Source organism: Oryx dammah, unplaced genomic scaffold, assembly GCF_014754425.2.
Source record: "Oryx dammah isolate SB20612 unplaced genomic scaffold, SCBI_Odam_1.1 HiC_scaffold_18, whole genome shotgun sequence".
NCBI classification, from domain to species: domain Eukaryota; kingdom Metazoa; phylum Chordata; class Mammalia; order Artiodactyla; family Bovidae; genus Oryx; species Oryx dammah.
This window is the reverse complement of record NW_024070202.1, coordinates 33,958,431-33,975,639: the sequence shown is the minus strand read 5'-3', so window position 1 is coordinate 33,975,639 and position 17,209 is coordinate 33,958,431. Positions and strand designations below refer to the sequence as shown.

Sequence of the window (17,209 nt, the reverse complement as noted above, 5' to 3'; positions counted from 1 at the left end):
AGTCACATGAAGATGAGACAGAGACTGGAGGTATGCTGCCACAAGTCAGGAATGCCTGGAGCCACTACAAGTTAGAAGAGGCAAGGAAGAGTCTTCCCAGCGAGCCTTTGGAGGAACACGGCCCTGCCAATTCTGGGGTTTTGAAATTCTAGCCTCCAGAGCTGCAACAGTGTAAATTTCTGTGGTCTTAGAAAGAAAGAGAAGCCACTCAGTCATGTCCGACTCTTTGTGACCCCATGGACTGTAGCCCACCAGGCTCCTTCATCCATGGGATTTTCCAGTCAAGAGTACTGAGTGGGTTGCCATTTCCTTCTCCAGGGGATCTTTCTGACCCAGGTATCGAACCTGGGTCTCCTGCATTATAGGCACTTTATTTCTGAGCTACTGGGGAATCCCTGGTCTAGGGGGAAGCCAATTCCAGGGTTTCAAATTTCTAGCCTCCAGAGCTGCAAGAGTGTAAATTTCTGTGGTCTTAAACCCCCCAGTTTGTGATACATTCTTGCAGCACTTTTGTATTTTGCTTTTTCCCTCAGAATGAATCCCACATTTTTCATGTTTCTACACATAATTTCTATTTTGAGTTAATTTTTATGTTTTTAAAAATCACATTTATACTTATCGTAAAATTTTGAAAGCTACAGAAAAATTTAAAGATGAAAAGTAAAATTATTTATAAATTCACCACCCAGAAAAAAACTACTGTTAACATTCTGAGGTGTTTCTTTTCACTATCTTTTTGATGCATACATGGTTTTACATAACTGAAATCTTTTTGCTGATGACATTTTGTTTCATAGTTTTATACACTAACATTATTACATAAGCATTTTTATGTATAAATGGTTCACCAACATGCTAATGACTGAGTTGATAGTTTATCATGTAGACAGATATAACTAATTCTCATAATGTAAGAAACCACTCCCACTACAGGACTTACCTCCTGCTGACCATACCTCCAGTGTAACCATTTATATTGTTTTAGCTTTTTTAGCTAGTTTAAGTGACACTATAATTAATATATTTTTGGTAAAGCTTTTCTATGTTTTTCTAGAAAAGAATCCCAATAAAAGAACTGAGAGAATTAATTCCTAGGTAGGTTGATAAGTAGTCTGGGGCCCTCAAGGAGGAAAGGGTCCAGGGCCCTCGAGAGGAGAAAGGGGTCTGGGGCTCTCAAGGAGGAGATAGGGGTCTGGAGATCTCAAGGAGGAGAAAAAGGCCAAATGTTTTTTTCTTTAAGCCCAGAGCTAATAACTGCACAACAAAACAATTCATCTTGCTCAAGGATATGTTTTTCCTTAAACTCTGTACCAATGATTATATAACAACAATGTATCCTGCTTGAGGACATGTTTGTCCTTGAGAACCTTCTGACTAATCCTGTCATCTTAAAATGGATGTTGTGGGAGTGGGTCTGAAAAATATATAAGGCCTTGATAAGACTAGTGAGTGGGGGCAGGCTCCATCCCCCTTCTGATGTCTATGTCAGAAGCTTTCTCTGTCCCGTTTTTTACTTTAATAAAACTTTGCTACACAAAAGCTCTTGAGTGATCAAGCCTGGTCCCAAAGCTAAATCTTCTTCTTTGGAGATCACGAATCCAGCATCATTCACCATAAGCTATCAGAACTACTAGATCAAATAAATATATTTTTAAAGCCAATATTTTGTACTGTTACTCTGATTCTGAAAGCAATGTGAATACATGAGGAATATTTATTAAATACAGTGGACTAAATGAAAAAAATGAAGTAATTCAAACTTCTCAGAAACCTCCCAGCCCAAGTAATGAACAACATTTCAGAGTATTTCTTTTCACTCTTTATCTAGTGCATTATTTTCTTTAAAATATACCTTAGGTTTTATTGTATAATCTATTTTCTGTTTTTTTTTTCCACTTGGCATTATCTTCTCATTTTTCTAATAATCATTATATCAAAAATACTTTCCCATTAAAAATGTTTGTTACATCTAGTGTTAAACAGTTAACAATATGTTATAAGGTTATATTATTATTTTATTTAATCATACCCCATGTTGAAAACTTTGTTTTCTCATATTTTTGACTCTCATAAATAATACTAAAATTAGCATATCTGTGCATAATTTCTTTCTTTACATTACACAGCTTCCTTGGTGTAAATTCCCAGACGTGAAATTACTGGGTTAGAGAATGGGACCATTCAAAATGTTTGAAATACTGCCAAATTGTTTTCCATATGCCTGTCATTTTTAATGATTACATAACATTTCGTCCAATTAATACAGCATGACTTTTATAAACATTATCATATTGCTGGAATTTAGATTATTTCCAGTTTTGTTATTAGAGATAATGCTCAATGAAAGCTTCGTGAATAAACATTAATTTGTTTACAACTCTAAATTTCTCTTAGGCAAAATTCCATTTCATAAAGATGTACTTATACATATCTGTTCCACAACCATGGGAAATTCCAATTGAGCATACAAAAGAACCTCAAAGTACTTCAAGTCACACAGTCAAGTTGGTCAAAGCACATCCACTTTAATTCCATGATGCAGTAATGACCTCACAAGACAAGTTACCCTGGGCCTCTCACTTTGATCCTCATTATTCTGAGCACTGCTTTCCTCGAGGCTACTTACTGAACCACCAGTCATAAAATTATAATCACCTTTTATCTTTGTATCTTTCACTTACTGTTTGCTATTTCAGTATCACATGCTAATATTGCAGAGATGTATACTTAAATTAATAATTGAACATTTCAGAAAATCAGCAAAAATTTAAATTATAGCCTCTGAGTGAAGGAGAAGCCTTCCCTGGTGGCTCAATGATAAAGAATCCACCTGCCAATGTAGGAGACATGGGTTAGATCCCTGGGTTGGGAAGATCCCCAAAGGAGAAAATGGCATCCACTGCAGTCTTCTTGCCTGGGAAATCCCATGGACGGAAGAGGCTGGCAGGCTACAGTCCATGGGGTGGCACAAGAGTTGGACATGATTTAACAACTAAACAACAAGTGAATGAGCAAGCAAGTGGCTAAATCAAATACTGTCATGAAATTTAGACTAACAGTAACTTCTTTAAAAAAAATTCATGTTTCAGATAATCTTCACTAGTAAGTGCATGCACACACAAATGTACCAATGCTTTCATCAATACATTCTCCTTCTTATTTTTGCAATATTTCAAACTTCCTCAACCACAGGATAATTTTAGAACATAAACGCTATAGTCGGGTAATAATTACTATGTAATTTCTTCTTCTCCTTTAGGAAAAAATCCCAGAAGTGGGATTATTAGATGATAAAGAGTACTGTTCCATAATGTTCTTTATATATAAAGGTTTCCTTCATGCATCTGTTTAACCAAAATTATTCAAGGACCTAGGATTTGTCAACCTGAGTACTCATGTGTATACCTCACTCCCCACATTTCAAATCTGTTTATTTTGGATAGGTGCTGATGTAAAACAGATGTGATTAAATAGCATTTTCCCAATGATTAACTATAGTATTGAGAAAAACTGAACTGATAAAAAATACCAGTAAACTTGTAAAAGTAAAGAGCACATTTTAGTATCTGTAACATCTATATCTAGCGTCAAGTTTAAAAATACACATAGAGATACTGTCATTCATTCGAACAACAAATATTGCAGAATAACGAAGTATACGCTCACTAAAATATAAGAACAAATAAAATTCAGCAACCATCCTATAGAGTTCAGCCATGTTTCCAAGTTTTCAGTAAGTGAGGTTGATACATGTTTGTAAACACGGTCATAGACTCCATAGGAAGAAGAGTAAGAGATGATTTAACCCTCCCCGAGCTCAGTGCTGAGCCAGAAAACCAAACCAGGCAGAACATTTTCATAAAGTGGTATGTATACACCATGACCCTTCCAAGAAAACAACATAAATTTCATTGCCTCCCTTAGCAATCTATTCTAGTATTTATAACAACCATAAATGGTGATCCTCAATATCTATTTCAAAACTGACTCCAAAAATGCAAAATAGTTTTTATTCTTATAGGACAGTCATGTGGCTGTGGCACTGTATTAACTATTTTTATGTGAGGTCTGGGAAGACAAGTAGCCAAGAGATAAGATTAAGGTTCCTCATACCAGTATTCAGTGTGTTTTTACACAAGTGAGTCCAAGAGACACTACCACCAAAATACACTGAGAAGGCTGGTTCTGAACTCACCATTCATGCCGTCACACTTTGAATTCCCAACATTGAAACAGGAGGTTTTCATGTTGCCAGGAAGTACATTCCACCATTTATATTCAAACCCAAGTGCAGGCTCCGTTCCTGCTGGACATGGTCTACATTCTACAAGAGATAAGTGGGACAGAGAATTACAATGATGTCACATCTGGTTAATTTCCTCTTCCTCTGTTCCAAGCACTACTAAACTTTAATCATCAGGGAGGCAAATAGTAAGGAGAGAGAGTAAAGCTCTTAAGAATTAAGAACTTTTTCAAGACCAGTCTGAAAGAAAAATAATTCTGGGTAGAGTACACATATACTTGACCAACATGAAAAAGGAAACGAACACAAACTCTTCTAAAATAATTTCTTTCATTTCTGGGCGTAACTGCTTATACTGAATTATACTGCCTGGTTTGGTTTTCTGGCTCAGCACTGAGCTCGGGGAGGGTTAAATCATCTCTTACTCCTCTTCCTATGGAGTCTATGACCGTGTTTACAAACATGTATAAGAAATTACAAACTTGCGTAAGAAAGGTAACTCTGAAACAGCTTCTCTTACATGTGATTTTAGAATCAGTTTCCTCCACTTCATAAAGAAAGAAATATTACATCCTTCCTATTAGTTACTAAACTTAACAGAACATTATATCACTTAATTATGGACTGATGACTTGAAATTCAAAATATAAGCTATACTAAAAAGTGATGACAGGAGCTGAGGAGTGTGGAAAGAGTCAGATTTATAAACAAACCTTATTTAAATTAATATTTAAATCTGCAACATTGAAATAAAGGGTCTTTTACAACCATTGTTCTCATGTAGCTAAGACACTCTGCATTACCACATCAGTGAAAGAAGGGGAGAGAGAGACATTGTTTATTGAGCAAGCATTTTCTGGTACTGAAGTACTACAGGAGACATTTTCATATAACTTCTCCATGATGATGAGCTAGATATTATTCTCTGAAATTTTACAAATGAGAAAACTGAATTCAAATTAGTGGATACATCATACTATTGATAGCCTGCAGCAAGCAGATTTGAACACAAATCAATTCAACTGCTTTTTATGCTCTCAAAGGCTCTGGATATTAAGCATACAGCATGGCTATACTCAAGTAAGGTACAACAATAATGCATTGTAATCTTTATCTAATAAAATTAAAACAAATTATGTAACCATCTTTCTTTAATATTGTTAAGTTTTTCCCAAATATACACATTGAAACAACCTACTTAGGGACTATTTAATTGCTATCTGATCAAAATAATCAATTTTTTTATTATTATGGTATAAAATGTGATTATTCCAATTGAAATAGGAGTTGTATTTTATGCTTACATCAATGCTGTGTGCACACACACACTGGAAAAGGAGTGCTTATCCTTAATCATTTAAATTAGTGGAATTCTCTTAAAAATATCCAAAGCATCATCCCATTAAGAGGATGTGTGTTACACGAAATGCCATTAAAAAACTATTCTTTGCTATACTGAATAAGCCACTGCAGTCTCATAATTCCCTTATATTTCTTAACTCTTCTTCAGCCTGTTAGATAAGAAAATTATGTGTTTAAGGAATTTTCCATAAAAGCAATTCAGGACAATGTCAATGTGACCCAACAAATTTCTTTTACTAAAGGTCCGATTCTTGGGCCAATTGATATCCCATACCCTTTGTTCCATCCGAAAATGTTCCAGGAGGGCAGGGATGGCAGGAAGATGATCCATTGTTATAAAACCCAGGGTTGCAAGGTGGGCAGTCCTTCTTCTCTCCAGAAGGGGGCAACCTAATAGCATCCGTGAGATCCTCTCGGCAGATTTTGGGCTCTATCCACTTGTACATTATCTGTGTCTGCAAAAGAAAAAGAAAAAAAAAAAAAAAACTTGCAGGTCCTGTAACATGCTTTATTTGCTTTAAACTTCCAATAACAAAAATGTTAAACTGACAGCCTAGGTAAGGTCCAAATAGTGACAAAACAGAGGGCCAGCTGAAGAGAATCTAAAACTTCAGTAACAAAATGAGACAGAAAAAAACACTGGTGGGAAAATGACAGTTACCTCCAAATGGTTTTACGCTAAGCTGCAAAGACCTTACCTCGTATACACAGGGTATCATTATGAAATTTCTCTTTAAAACATACAGAACATGACTGCAACTCTTACTCTTCTAGCCACTTGTTCACTTTATTCCATAAATGCCCTAAGTTTCTCTGCAGACTATCTTCCTTGTGTTGAGATCCACCCCTCACTACTCTCTTCCTTTCCCCTTTCTACAGCCCACATCATCTTGCTTTGCACTTAGTGATGATAAAACAAAAAAGTTACTTTTTTAGTTGAATATCTCTAGCTTCACATTTCAGTCCCGTTATTTCATACACTGGTAGCTGTTCTCTGAGTCTTTCCAAATAACCTGAGGTTAGACTACAAGAGCCGTAGCCAAACTATTTCCTCCTGAGGCTTCTAGGCCCTGTCACCTGTGTTCTAAATGACAGGATTAAGATCTCCTCTACCTTCATGGAGGGTAGTCTTTTAAACTTTTCTTCTCACACATGTGTACCCAAAAATAAAAAAAAATACAACTAAGTAGCTACAAGTCAGCCAAACCCAGAAATTTGTGATTATAAAATTCTTATCTTTTGGAACTAGAAAGAAACATTAAGTGAGTTAGCCATTTCAAAACAAAATGTATATGCTCAGTGAAAAAATAGAAAAGGCAGTCTACATGCAAAGAGAAAAATCACTCAAGTTCTTTCATAGCTGAACATGCTTTTTAAAAATAGACTAAAATTTATTTCATATGTTCAGCTGAAAGTACCATTTCTCCCTGAAAGCAATGATAAGTCTAATACTGAAGCAGGAGAATCAAAATTAAAGAAAATTCTCTATAGTTATTTCCAGTTAATAATAAATCATATATAGTAAGCCCTTGAGGCCACTCAATTTTATTCTCAAATATTAATAAATTATCTTATCTGATGAAGGCTACTTAAGAACATAGTTTAAAAACTAGATGTCTCAACAGAATTATAAATAACTGTTGTTTGGGTTTTTTTTTTTTTTTTTACAATTCTACATTTATGGCCTATGTCATGATACAGCTTAACTAGCCACTTCAACCATCTGCCTTTCTCACCATCTGCAAAAATGATTGCTATTCTTGCTGGAGTTTCCTAAATAGCTGAAAAAATTAATTAGATGCTGTATCCAACAGGAGCTCTCAATTCCTGTGAGAAAGACAATATAAAATTCAGAGAATGTAAGCAAATAAACACATTATGTTTGGGGGATTCTCTTTTTTAAAGTCTGGCTTAATAAGTATAGAAAACAAGTCTCTAATGATGATCAGTTCACAAATTTGCTGATTTATTTTGACATTAACTATGAGTTATGTGTGAGGTATTGCACTGTTGGGAAGAGATGGCTCCCATATGCGAATGGGTATGGTGCTGAGGCTGTGCACTGAAGGCTCATCCTGGAGGCATTGTGCAATCTTCCCCACCATTTCAGGAGCTCAGTTATATTATGCACAAGTTTGTAAATGAGGAAACTTCAGATAAGAGCCCCAAAGTCATACACAGCTAGTAAATGGTAAACTAGCACTAGCCAAGGAGAGTTGGTTTGGTGAAGGTAAAAACAATAAAAAAATTTTATTGATTTTAGACAAACCCCTTAACCACATGATTTTCAAACCAAAAACAGTATATGTTTAAAATTTAGAAAATGTGCACCACCTTTAAACACTTGGAAGTCAAATTGCAAATGCTCTGTAGTAAAAGTTTTGTTTGCAAAGCCTCTTGCTTCACATGCAGATTGATTCTGTGCCTCTCTAATGCGGACAGATGCTTTCAAGTCTGGCTGACTGGGGAAAGATAATGATTAATATTAATATTTAGTACCAGACGGCTCACAGTGCAGGTGAAAAACCAACAATTAACTCATTCTTTGGCAAGTTGAGATAAAATTATGAAATGCTTTATGAAACTAAAACCCTAATAGAGCAAAACTTAGCAGATTGCCATTAAGGCTACAGAAGAGCTGTAAGATCTGTGTATACTTATATTAAGCATGAGTAAAATATGTTTTAAAGAGACACATCAGAGGTATCAATTGGAAGCTGGTTTTCACATAAAAATACCATTCAAATTTGAGACTGGGTTTGTTCACGGTTGACAGCTTTCTCCCTTTGGAAGTCTCTGCACAAACCCACCAAACCCTTTGCAGACTGACAACTCATCTAAGCTAAATTACATGTGATTTAAAAGGATTTACTGATTGCCACTCCAGCATAACAGCCATGTGCGTCATGATGTTCTAACTCAAAAGTTTTCAGGCAGACAGTCTATCACTCACCTCTCTGCCTCTCCCAAACCTTGATCCTCTCCAGCTGCATACCACTGGGCACTTATCACCACTTCTCTTAGAAGTACCACACCATTCTGCCAAGGTGCGAAAGACCCCTCCTTTAAGGTCAGGCTCAACATCCACAAATGCTCTGAGCTGGTCCTCAGCCCACACTTCTATGCATCAGCATTCACTAGGATTCCTTTTTTATGAAGCCTCTGCTGCTGTTTTTCCTTGTCATTTCCTCCCTATCTCTTCTCTAAATGCTTTAAAGCCTGGGTCCTATTCTTCCATTATGTGGAAGACACCATGGGGATCTAACATTGTCCTGAAGGTTCTAGCTGGGACTTTAGGTAAGAAAATGTTCTAAAATTAAATATAGGTGAGGTGAAGTCGCTCAGTCGTCTCCGACTCTTTGCGACCCTGTGGACTGTAGCCTACCAGGCTCCTCCGTCCATGGGATTCTCCAGGCAAGAATACTGGAGTGGGTTGCCATTTCCTTCTCCAGGGGATCTTCCCGACCCAGGGATCAAACCCAGGTCTCCCGCATTGGAGGCAGACGCTTTAACCTCTGAGACACCAGGGAAGCTTAATAATAATAATAAACTGAATCGACACTATACATGGATGACCTTATGGTGTGATAATTACATCTCAGTAAAGCTTACTTTTGGAGAGGGCAATGGCACCCCACTCAGTATTCTCGCCTAGAAAATCCCATGGACGGAGGAGCCTGGTGGGCTGCGGTCCATGGGGTCGCTAAGAGTCGGACACGACTGAGCGACTTCACTTTCACTTTTCACTTTCATGCACTGGAGAAGGAAATGGCAACCCACTCCAGTGTTCTTGCTTGGAGAATCCCAGGGACGGGGGAGCCTGGTGGGCTGCCGTCTATGGGGTCGCACAGAGTCGGACACGACTGAAGTGACTTAGCAGTAGCAAAGCTTTCTTATAAGTGAAGATGTTAAAGAAGACTTGTGAAATTTTTAAATTCAGAAATCCCTAGTCACTGAAAAATGCCACGTTGTTTTTCCATCATCCTAATTAAGAAACAAAGGCTCCAAGTACATTCCACTTGCTTTTTATTCTAAGACTTTCTTTCAAATGCTTAAACTTACTATTCAGGAAATTCTTACTAAGTATCTACTACATGTAGAAGAAAGCGTTGTAGGAAATTTAAATATTATTAGTAAGACAAACTGTTCTGAAAGAGGTTTACAAACCTCTGTTTGTAAGAGAAAGATTTACAAACTACTATAATATAAAAAGAAAATATATGAAGAGGATACAAAAGCATCAGATCTGGAAAACAACAGAGTTGATTAGAATTCTAGTCTTAAGACATAGCCACAAATAGCTACGACCTTAGAAAAATTATTTAATTTCATTAAGCCTCAATTTTCTCATTTTCAAACTGGGTATACTAAAGTCCAGTTATACAGCTGTTGAAAAAAGAACTGGAAGCAATGCTTGAATATACACACAGAGCAAGCAGGTAGATAAATACGTAAATAACACCTGCTTCTGCTATTAACACTATCACTACTATTACTATTATCATCATCATCATTTCCAAGAGAAACATGAAATGTCATGGTTATTCAAAGGAAAGAGATCAAATCTCTTTTGGACTAGTAGGAAACACCAGAAAGATGATCACCAGTCCACCATTCAATGGGGTCTTTCCTCCAATCTGAAAAAAATATTTCTAGTAATTTCAATAATATTTCATATGAAGTAGTTATCTACTTCTTTTCTCTGGAGTCTTCCCATTTTGTCAAAATTTCCTCAAGCCTCTACAGAGGACAGAACACAACACTCTAACTGTGTTAATCATATATTCACTTACTAATTCTCTCATTCATCAATTCATTCAAAAGATAATTCACTACCTTCTGCATTCTGGGTACTCTGCTGCTGCTGCTATAAGTCGCTTCAGTCGTGTCCGACTCTGTGCAACCCCATAGACAGCAGCCCACCAGGCTCCTCCGTCCATAGGATTTTCCAGGCAAGAGTACTGGAGTGGGGTGCCATTGCCTTCTCCGTCTGGGTACTCTACTAGACCTAAAATTTTTTTTTTTTTAATAATTAAGAACATGTTTCTGTCTATGGGAAGCAGAGAGTTTGGTGAAGGAAACAGTCATCTTTACAAGTATTTGCAATAAAGTGATCTCATATCAAAGACTCTAGAGAGTGCCATGGACTGCAAGGAGATCACACTGGTCAATCCTAAGGAAAATCAACTCTGAATATTTTGGAAGGACTGATACTGAAACTCCAATACTTTGGCCACCTGATGTGAGTAGCTGACTCACTGGAAGAGACCCTGATGCTGGGAAAGACTGAAGGCAAAAGGAGAAGAAGGCGGCAGAGAATGAGATGGTTGGATAGCATCGCCAACTCAATGGACATTAACTTGAACAAACTCTGAGAGATAGTGGAGGACAGGGAAGCCTGCAGTGCTGCAGTCCATGGGGTTGCAAAGAGTTGGACATGACTTAGCGACTGAAAAACATATCAAAGTATTGCAAATGTTGATCATCACATAAGTATCAAAAGAGGTATGTACAAAATCTGTGGGAATTCCCAGGATTTCAAGACAATCTTGCCAGATCTATATTATTTAAGAGTGATGTGTTCTGGAATCTATGCAGAATCACTCTCATTTTATTGTGCTAACAGACAGTATCTCTTTCTCTTTTGGAACTAACTTGTGTGGTGATGAAAGGAACTGGGAGCCACATGGTCTAGCCTTCCCAGCCATAGAGATTAGCAGGTGAACTAAGCAGTATAACCAGAGTAGCTCACACTACGGGACAGAATGTCTGGTTTGAGATGGGCTCAAGATTCAATCAGGGCGAGTATTTTCAGAAACTTTGTTCAGCCCTCCTTTGATCAAATTCTGTAAGGATGATAGTGGCTGGAATGGAGATATCAGAGTGTATTTGGCACCACAGAAAGAAGCTATCTGAGAAGGAAATCAAACTGAGCCAAGAATATCAGTGAGAAGAGCAAAAGAAAGGCTTGGTAAAACTGTTTGCTCTGTGATAACTTCCCCGGTCACATGAGTCAAGGGACTCCTGCCCTGCCTGTTTCCACTCAAATTCTGAAAAGTATTTTTTAAATTCAATATATTAATTTCATAATTATCTCCAACTACAGAAGCCAAACTGACATGGTATGGAGCCTGAGTGTGACCAGATGTGGGACTGAGGGTAGGGAGTTGCACTGGATACAACTCATGACATAAGCAAGCGCTAGAGTAGGCATGCTTTCATAGCAGGGAGTGAACTTGAAATTTTCATGTGTGTTTTGTTTTTTAAAGGTTGTTTAGAACTCACATTTTACAAATGTTGCATGAGGTACACCTATATAGCTGTATACATACACATGCAAAGATTCAGTGCTTGAGATCTGAGCCCAAAAGAATGTTGACTAGTTGACTGGATAACAGACAAGTATTCCTCAAGAGAGGGCATCTTTTAATATTAACAAAATATTTGATAGAGCTTCTCATTATCTCCCTGTGGATAAGACAGAGAGCTGTGGACCAAATGATACGATTAGTGGATATATGGCTAGTTTAAGAACTATATGTAAAACATTTGATTTTATAGATTTTTTAATAAACATTTCACCCAGATTTTACACAACTCTGAAGCCTTCCCTGATTTGGTCAGAGCACCCAAAAGCTCAGACTTCTCTCCTATAACACTAATAACAATCAGAAATAATGACTCATTTTCTATGACAGATTCTCTCTTTTTCTAAAGTCTAGGCCAGACATTCCCAAATTGCTGAGATCTTGGACCAGCAGAGTCAGAATTACCTGGGAACTTCTTAGAAATGTACATTCTCAGGCCATTCCCTGGATCTACTGAAATAGAAAATCTGGGACAGGAACCTCCAGGGGAGTCTGATGTTCACCAAAGCTGAACAACAACTGCTCTGCAGCCTATGAAGACATGTATCTTCTGTCTGTCTTTACTTGGCTCTGCCCTCATCACTCAGCACTCTGCATATAACCAGTGCTCAGTAAAGATTCACTGAATGAATGAGTGAATGAGTAGACACTCCACATTTTTAATGATGTGAATGAGAGTCTATTAATCAGGATTAGAATGGTTCCAGTTACCAATTAAAATTTTCCTTAAAAGTGTACCCTATAGGCAGGCAGCATACTAAAAAGCAGAGACATTACTTTGCCAACAAAGGTCTATCTAGTCAAGGCTATGGTTTTTCCAGTAGTCATATATGGATGTGAGAGTTGGACTATAAAGAAAGCCGAGTGCCGAAGAATTAATGCTTTTGAACTGTGGTGTTGGAGAAGACTCTTGAGAGTCCCTTGGACTGCAAGGAGATCCAACCAGCCCATCCTAAAGGAGATCAGTCCTGGGTGTTCATTGGAAGGACTGATGTTGAAGCTGAAACTCCAGTACTTTGGCCACCTGATGAGAAGAGCTGACTCATTGGAAAAGACCCTGATGCTGGGAAAGGTTAAGGGCAGGAGGAGAAGGGGACAACAGAGGATGAGATGGTTGGATGGCATCACTGACTCAATGGACATGGGTTTGGGTAAACTCCAGGAGTTGGTGATGGACAGGGAGGCCTGGCGTGCTGCGGTTCATGGGGTTGCAAAGTCGGACACGACTGAGTGACTGAACTGAACTGATAGGCAGGAAGCAAGCAAATAACTAAGTTTCAAAAACTTGAACATTCCTATGTCATATGAATTATAATGTTCAAAATCTGTATACCTCAAGAGCCATTTCCCTTGATGATGCTCTCCAAGCAAGGGGATAATAAGATCCAGAAGAGCATGACAGGACAATAAGAGTCAAAAGACAGTCGATGAATGCCCTGGGAAACATCGTTAAGCCACCAGCAAATTGCCAGGCTACTCAAAGCAAGAATAAATAACTCTTAAAAAGATGAAACCAGAACAAACGAAAATGTAATAAAATTAGAAAATATTCGAATGGATGTGTATAATAGACATGTCTTCACTATACATGTTATCTAATTAAGTTCCTATGGCTTTTTGTTCACTTCTGAAGCTAGAAACCTCTCTCTTAAAGTAAGACTTAAATCAGTTTTTAAAGAATCAGTGATATAAAAGAGATAATTAACAAGGACCCACAGTATGGCACAGGGAATTCTACTCAGTACTCCATAATGACCTATCTGGGAAAAGAATAAAGAGTGGATATATGTATATGTATAACTGATTCACTTTACTATATAGCAGAAACTAATACAAGATTGTAAATCAACTATATGCCAATTGAAAATTTTCAAAAAGAATCACTGAGTTTATGGAGTGCTGGTACACTGTTTTGCTATATATCAAGAACACAAAAAGACCATAATTTGTGTGTATCTGTGTATACAATATGCCTGTGGGTGTACACATGTGCCCATATATGTGTGTGTATGCATGTATGTGCACGCTGTACATTCTATATTTAATATGTCGCTCTACTTCTTTAGTTCAGTTCAGTCGCTCAGTTGTGTCCAACTCTTTGAGACCCCAAGAATCACAGCACACCTTCTTTAAGCACAGGCCAACTAGATTTTATCATTCTATTCACTGACATCATTACCCACTGACATAATAAAAACATGATTTTTGAATATTTTTATTATAGCAAAAACAAGATCCATTTGTATACTAGATCTTATTCATTCACGCTTCAGTAATGTTTTTATTGTTGTTCAGTGCTCAGTATAGTTCAGTCGCTCAGTCATATCCAACTCTTTGTGACCCCATGAACCACAGCACACCAGGCCTCCCTGTCCGTTACCAACTCCTGGAATCCACCCAAACCCATGTTCTTGAGTGGATGATGCCATCCAACCATCTCATCCTCTGTTGTCCCCTTCTCCTCCTGCCCTCAATCTTTCCCAGCATCAGGGTCTTTTCAAATGAGTCAGCTCTTTGCGTCAGGTGGCCAAGTATTGGAGTTTCAGCTTCAACATCAGTCCTTCCAATGAACACCCAGGACTGATCTCCTTTAGGATGGACTGGTTGGATCTCCTTGCAGTCCAAGGGACTCTCAAGAGTCTTCTCCAACACCATGGTTCAAAAGCATCAGTTCTCAGTCATGTCCAACTGTTTGCAACTGCATAGACAGCAGCACACGAGGCCTCCCTGGCCTTCACCATTACCCGGAGCTTGCTCAAATTCATGTCCATTGGGTCAGTGGTGACATCCAACTATCTCGTCATCTGCCATCCCCGTCTCCTGCCTTCAATCTTCTTCAGCATCAGGGTCTTTTCTAATGAGTCAGCTCTTCACATTAGGTGGCCCAAATATTGGAGATTCAGCTTCAGCATCAGTCCTTCCAATGAACATTCAGGGTTGATTTCCTTTAGGACTGACTGGTTTGATCTCCACGCAGTTCAGGGGACTCTCAAGATCTTCTCCAGCACCACAGTTCAACAGCATCAATTCTTCAGTGCTCAGCCTTCTTTATAGTTTAATTAAAGACTAGAGTTCCAAAGAATAGCTTGGAGAGATAAGAAAGCCTTCCTCAGTGATCATTTTAAAGAAATAGAGGAAAACAATAAAATGGGAAAGAGTAGAGACCTCTTCAAGAAAATTAGAGACACTAAGGGAAAATTTCACGCAAAGATGGGCACAATAATGGACAGAAATGATATGGACCTAACAGAAGCTGAAGATATTAAGAAGAGGTGGCAAGAATACATAGAAGAACTGTACAAAAAAGATCTTCATGACCCAGATAATGAAGTGATGTGATGTGATGTGATGTGAAGTGAAGTAATGTGATCACACGATGGTGTGATCACTTACCTAGAGCCAGACATCCTGGAATGTGAAGTCAAGTGGGTCTTAGGAAGCATCACTACAAACAAAGCTAGTGGAGATGATGGAATTCCAGCTGAGCTATTTGAAATCCAAAAAGATGATGCTGTGAAAGTGCTGCACTCAATATGCCAGCAAATTTGGAAAATTCAACAGTGGCCACAGGACTGGAAAAGATCAGTTTTCATTCAAAAGCCAAAGAATGTTCAAACCACCACACAACTGCACTCATCTCACACACGAGCAAAGTAATTCTCAAAATTCTCCAAGCCAGGCTTCAACCGTACATGAATCAGGAACTTCCAGATGTTCAAGCTGGATTCAGAAAAGGCAGAGGAACCAGAGATCAAATTGCCAACAACTGTTGGATCATCAAAAAAGCAAGAGACTTCCAGAAAAACATCTACTTCCACTTTGATTACACCAAAGCCTTTCACTGTGTGGATCACAAAAAGCTATGGAAAATTCTTCAAGAGATGGGAATACCAGACCACCTGACCTGCCTCCTGAGAAATCTGTATGCAGGTCAAGAAGCAACAGCTAGAACTGGACATGGAACAACAGACCGATTCCAAATCAGGAAAGGAATATGTCAAGGCAGTATATTATCACCCTGCTCGTTTAACTTATATGCAGAGTAAGTAAGTAAAGTCGCTCAGTCATGTCCGACTTTTGCGAGCCCATGGACTGTAGCCTACCAGGCTCCTCCCTCCATGGGATTCTCCAAGCAAGAGTACTGGAGTGGGTTGCCATTTCCTTCTCCAGGGGATCTTCCCAACCCAGGGATCGAACCCGGGGTTGAGTACAGAGTACATCATGCCAAATGCCAGGCTAAATAAAGCACAAGCTGGAATCAAGATTGCTGGGAGAAATATCAATAACCTCAGATATGCAGATGACACCACCCTTATGGGCAGAAAGTGAAGAAGAACTAAAGAGCTTCTTAATGAAAGTGAAAGAGAAGAGTGAAAAAGTTGGCTTAAAACTCAACATTCAGAAAACTAAGATCATGGTGTCTGGTCCCATCACTTCATGGCAAATAGATGGGGAAACGATGGAAACAGTGACAGACTTTATTTTCTTGGGCTCCAAAATCACTGCAGATGGTGATCGCAGTCATGAAATTAAAAGATGCTTGCACCTTGGAAGAAAAGCTATGACCAACCTAGACAGCATATTAAAAAGCAGACACATTACTTTGCCAACAAAGGTCCATCTAGTCAAAGCTATGGCTTTTCCAGTAATGTATGGATGTGAGAGGTGGACTATAAAGAAAGCTGAGTGCTGAAGAATTGATGCTTTTGAACTGTGGTGTTGAAGAAGACTCTTGAGAGTCCCTTGGACAACAAGGAGATCAAAACTGTCAATCCTAAAGGAAATCAGGCCTGAATATTCATTGGAAAGATGCTGAAGCTGAAACTCCAATACTTTGGCCAACTGATGCAAAAAACTGACTCACTGGAAAAGACCCTGTTGTTGGGAAAGGTTGAAGGCAGGAGGAGAAGAGGACTATAGAGCATGAGATGGTTGGATGGCATCACTGACTCAGTGGACATGAGTCTGAGTAAGCTCTGGGAGTTGGTGATAGACAGGAAAACCTGGCCTGCTGTAGTCCATGGGGTAGCAAGGAGTCGGACACGACAGAGTGACTGAACTGAACTGAACATAAAATAAATTTAATTTGCCTTACTCATCATAAAAGAAAGTTCAGCCAAGAAAAGTTTAACTAAAGAAACATTATTCCAAATTACTTTCAACCCACCTTAATGGAGGAAGGCACAGAAACCCACTCCAGTATTCTTGCAGGGAGAATCCCCATAGACAGAGAAGC

General features: G+C 38.4%; 1 protein-coding gene across 2 annotated transcripts in view; it reads right to left on the bottom strand.

Annotated features, from left to right (window-relative positions):
* The window catches only part of ELAPOR2 (endosome-lysosome associated apoptosis and autophagy regulator family member 2), a 114,009-nt gene that overhangs the window by 45,915 nt on the left and 50,885 nt on the right, over nt 1-17,209 (bottom strand). For both annotated transcript variants that reach the window (XR_005724459.1, XM_040260707.1), the window contains exons 8-9: nt 5,880-6,060; nt 4,196-4,324 (exon numbers count right to left, since the gene is read on the bottom strand). Coding sequence is in view for 1 of the 2 variants with exons in the window: in XM_040260707.1 (XP_040116641.1) it covers nt 4,196-4,324; nt 5,880-6,060 (310 nt within the window). In the remaining variant the exon portion in view is untranslated. The remainder of the gene's footprint in view (nt 1-4,195; nt 4,325-5,879; nt 6,061-17,209) is intronic.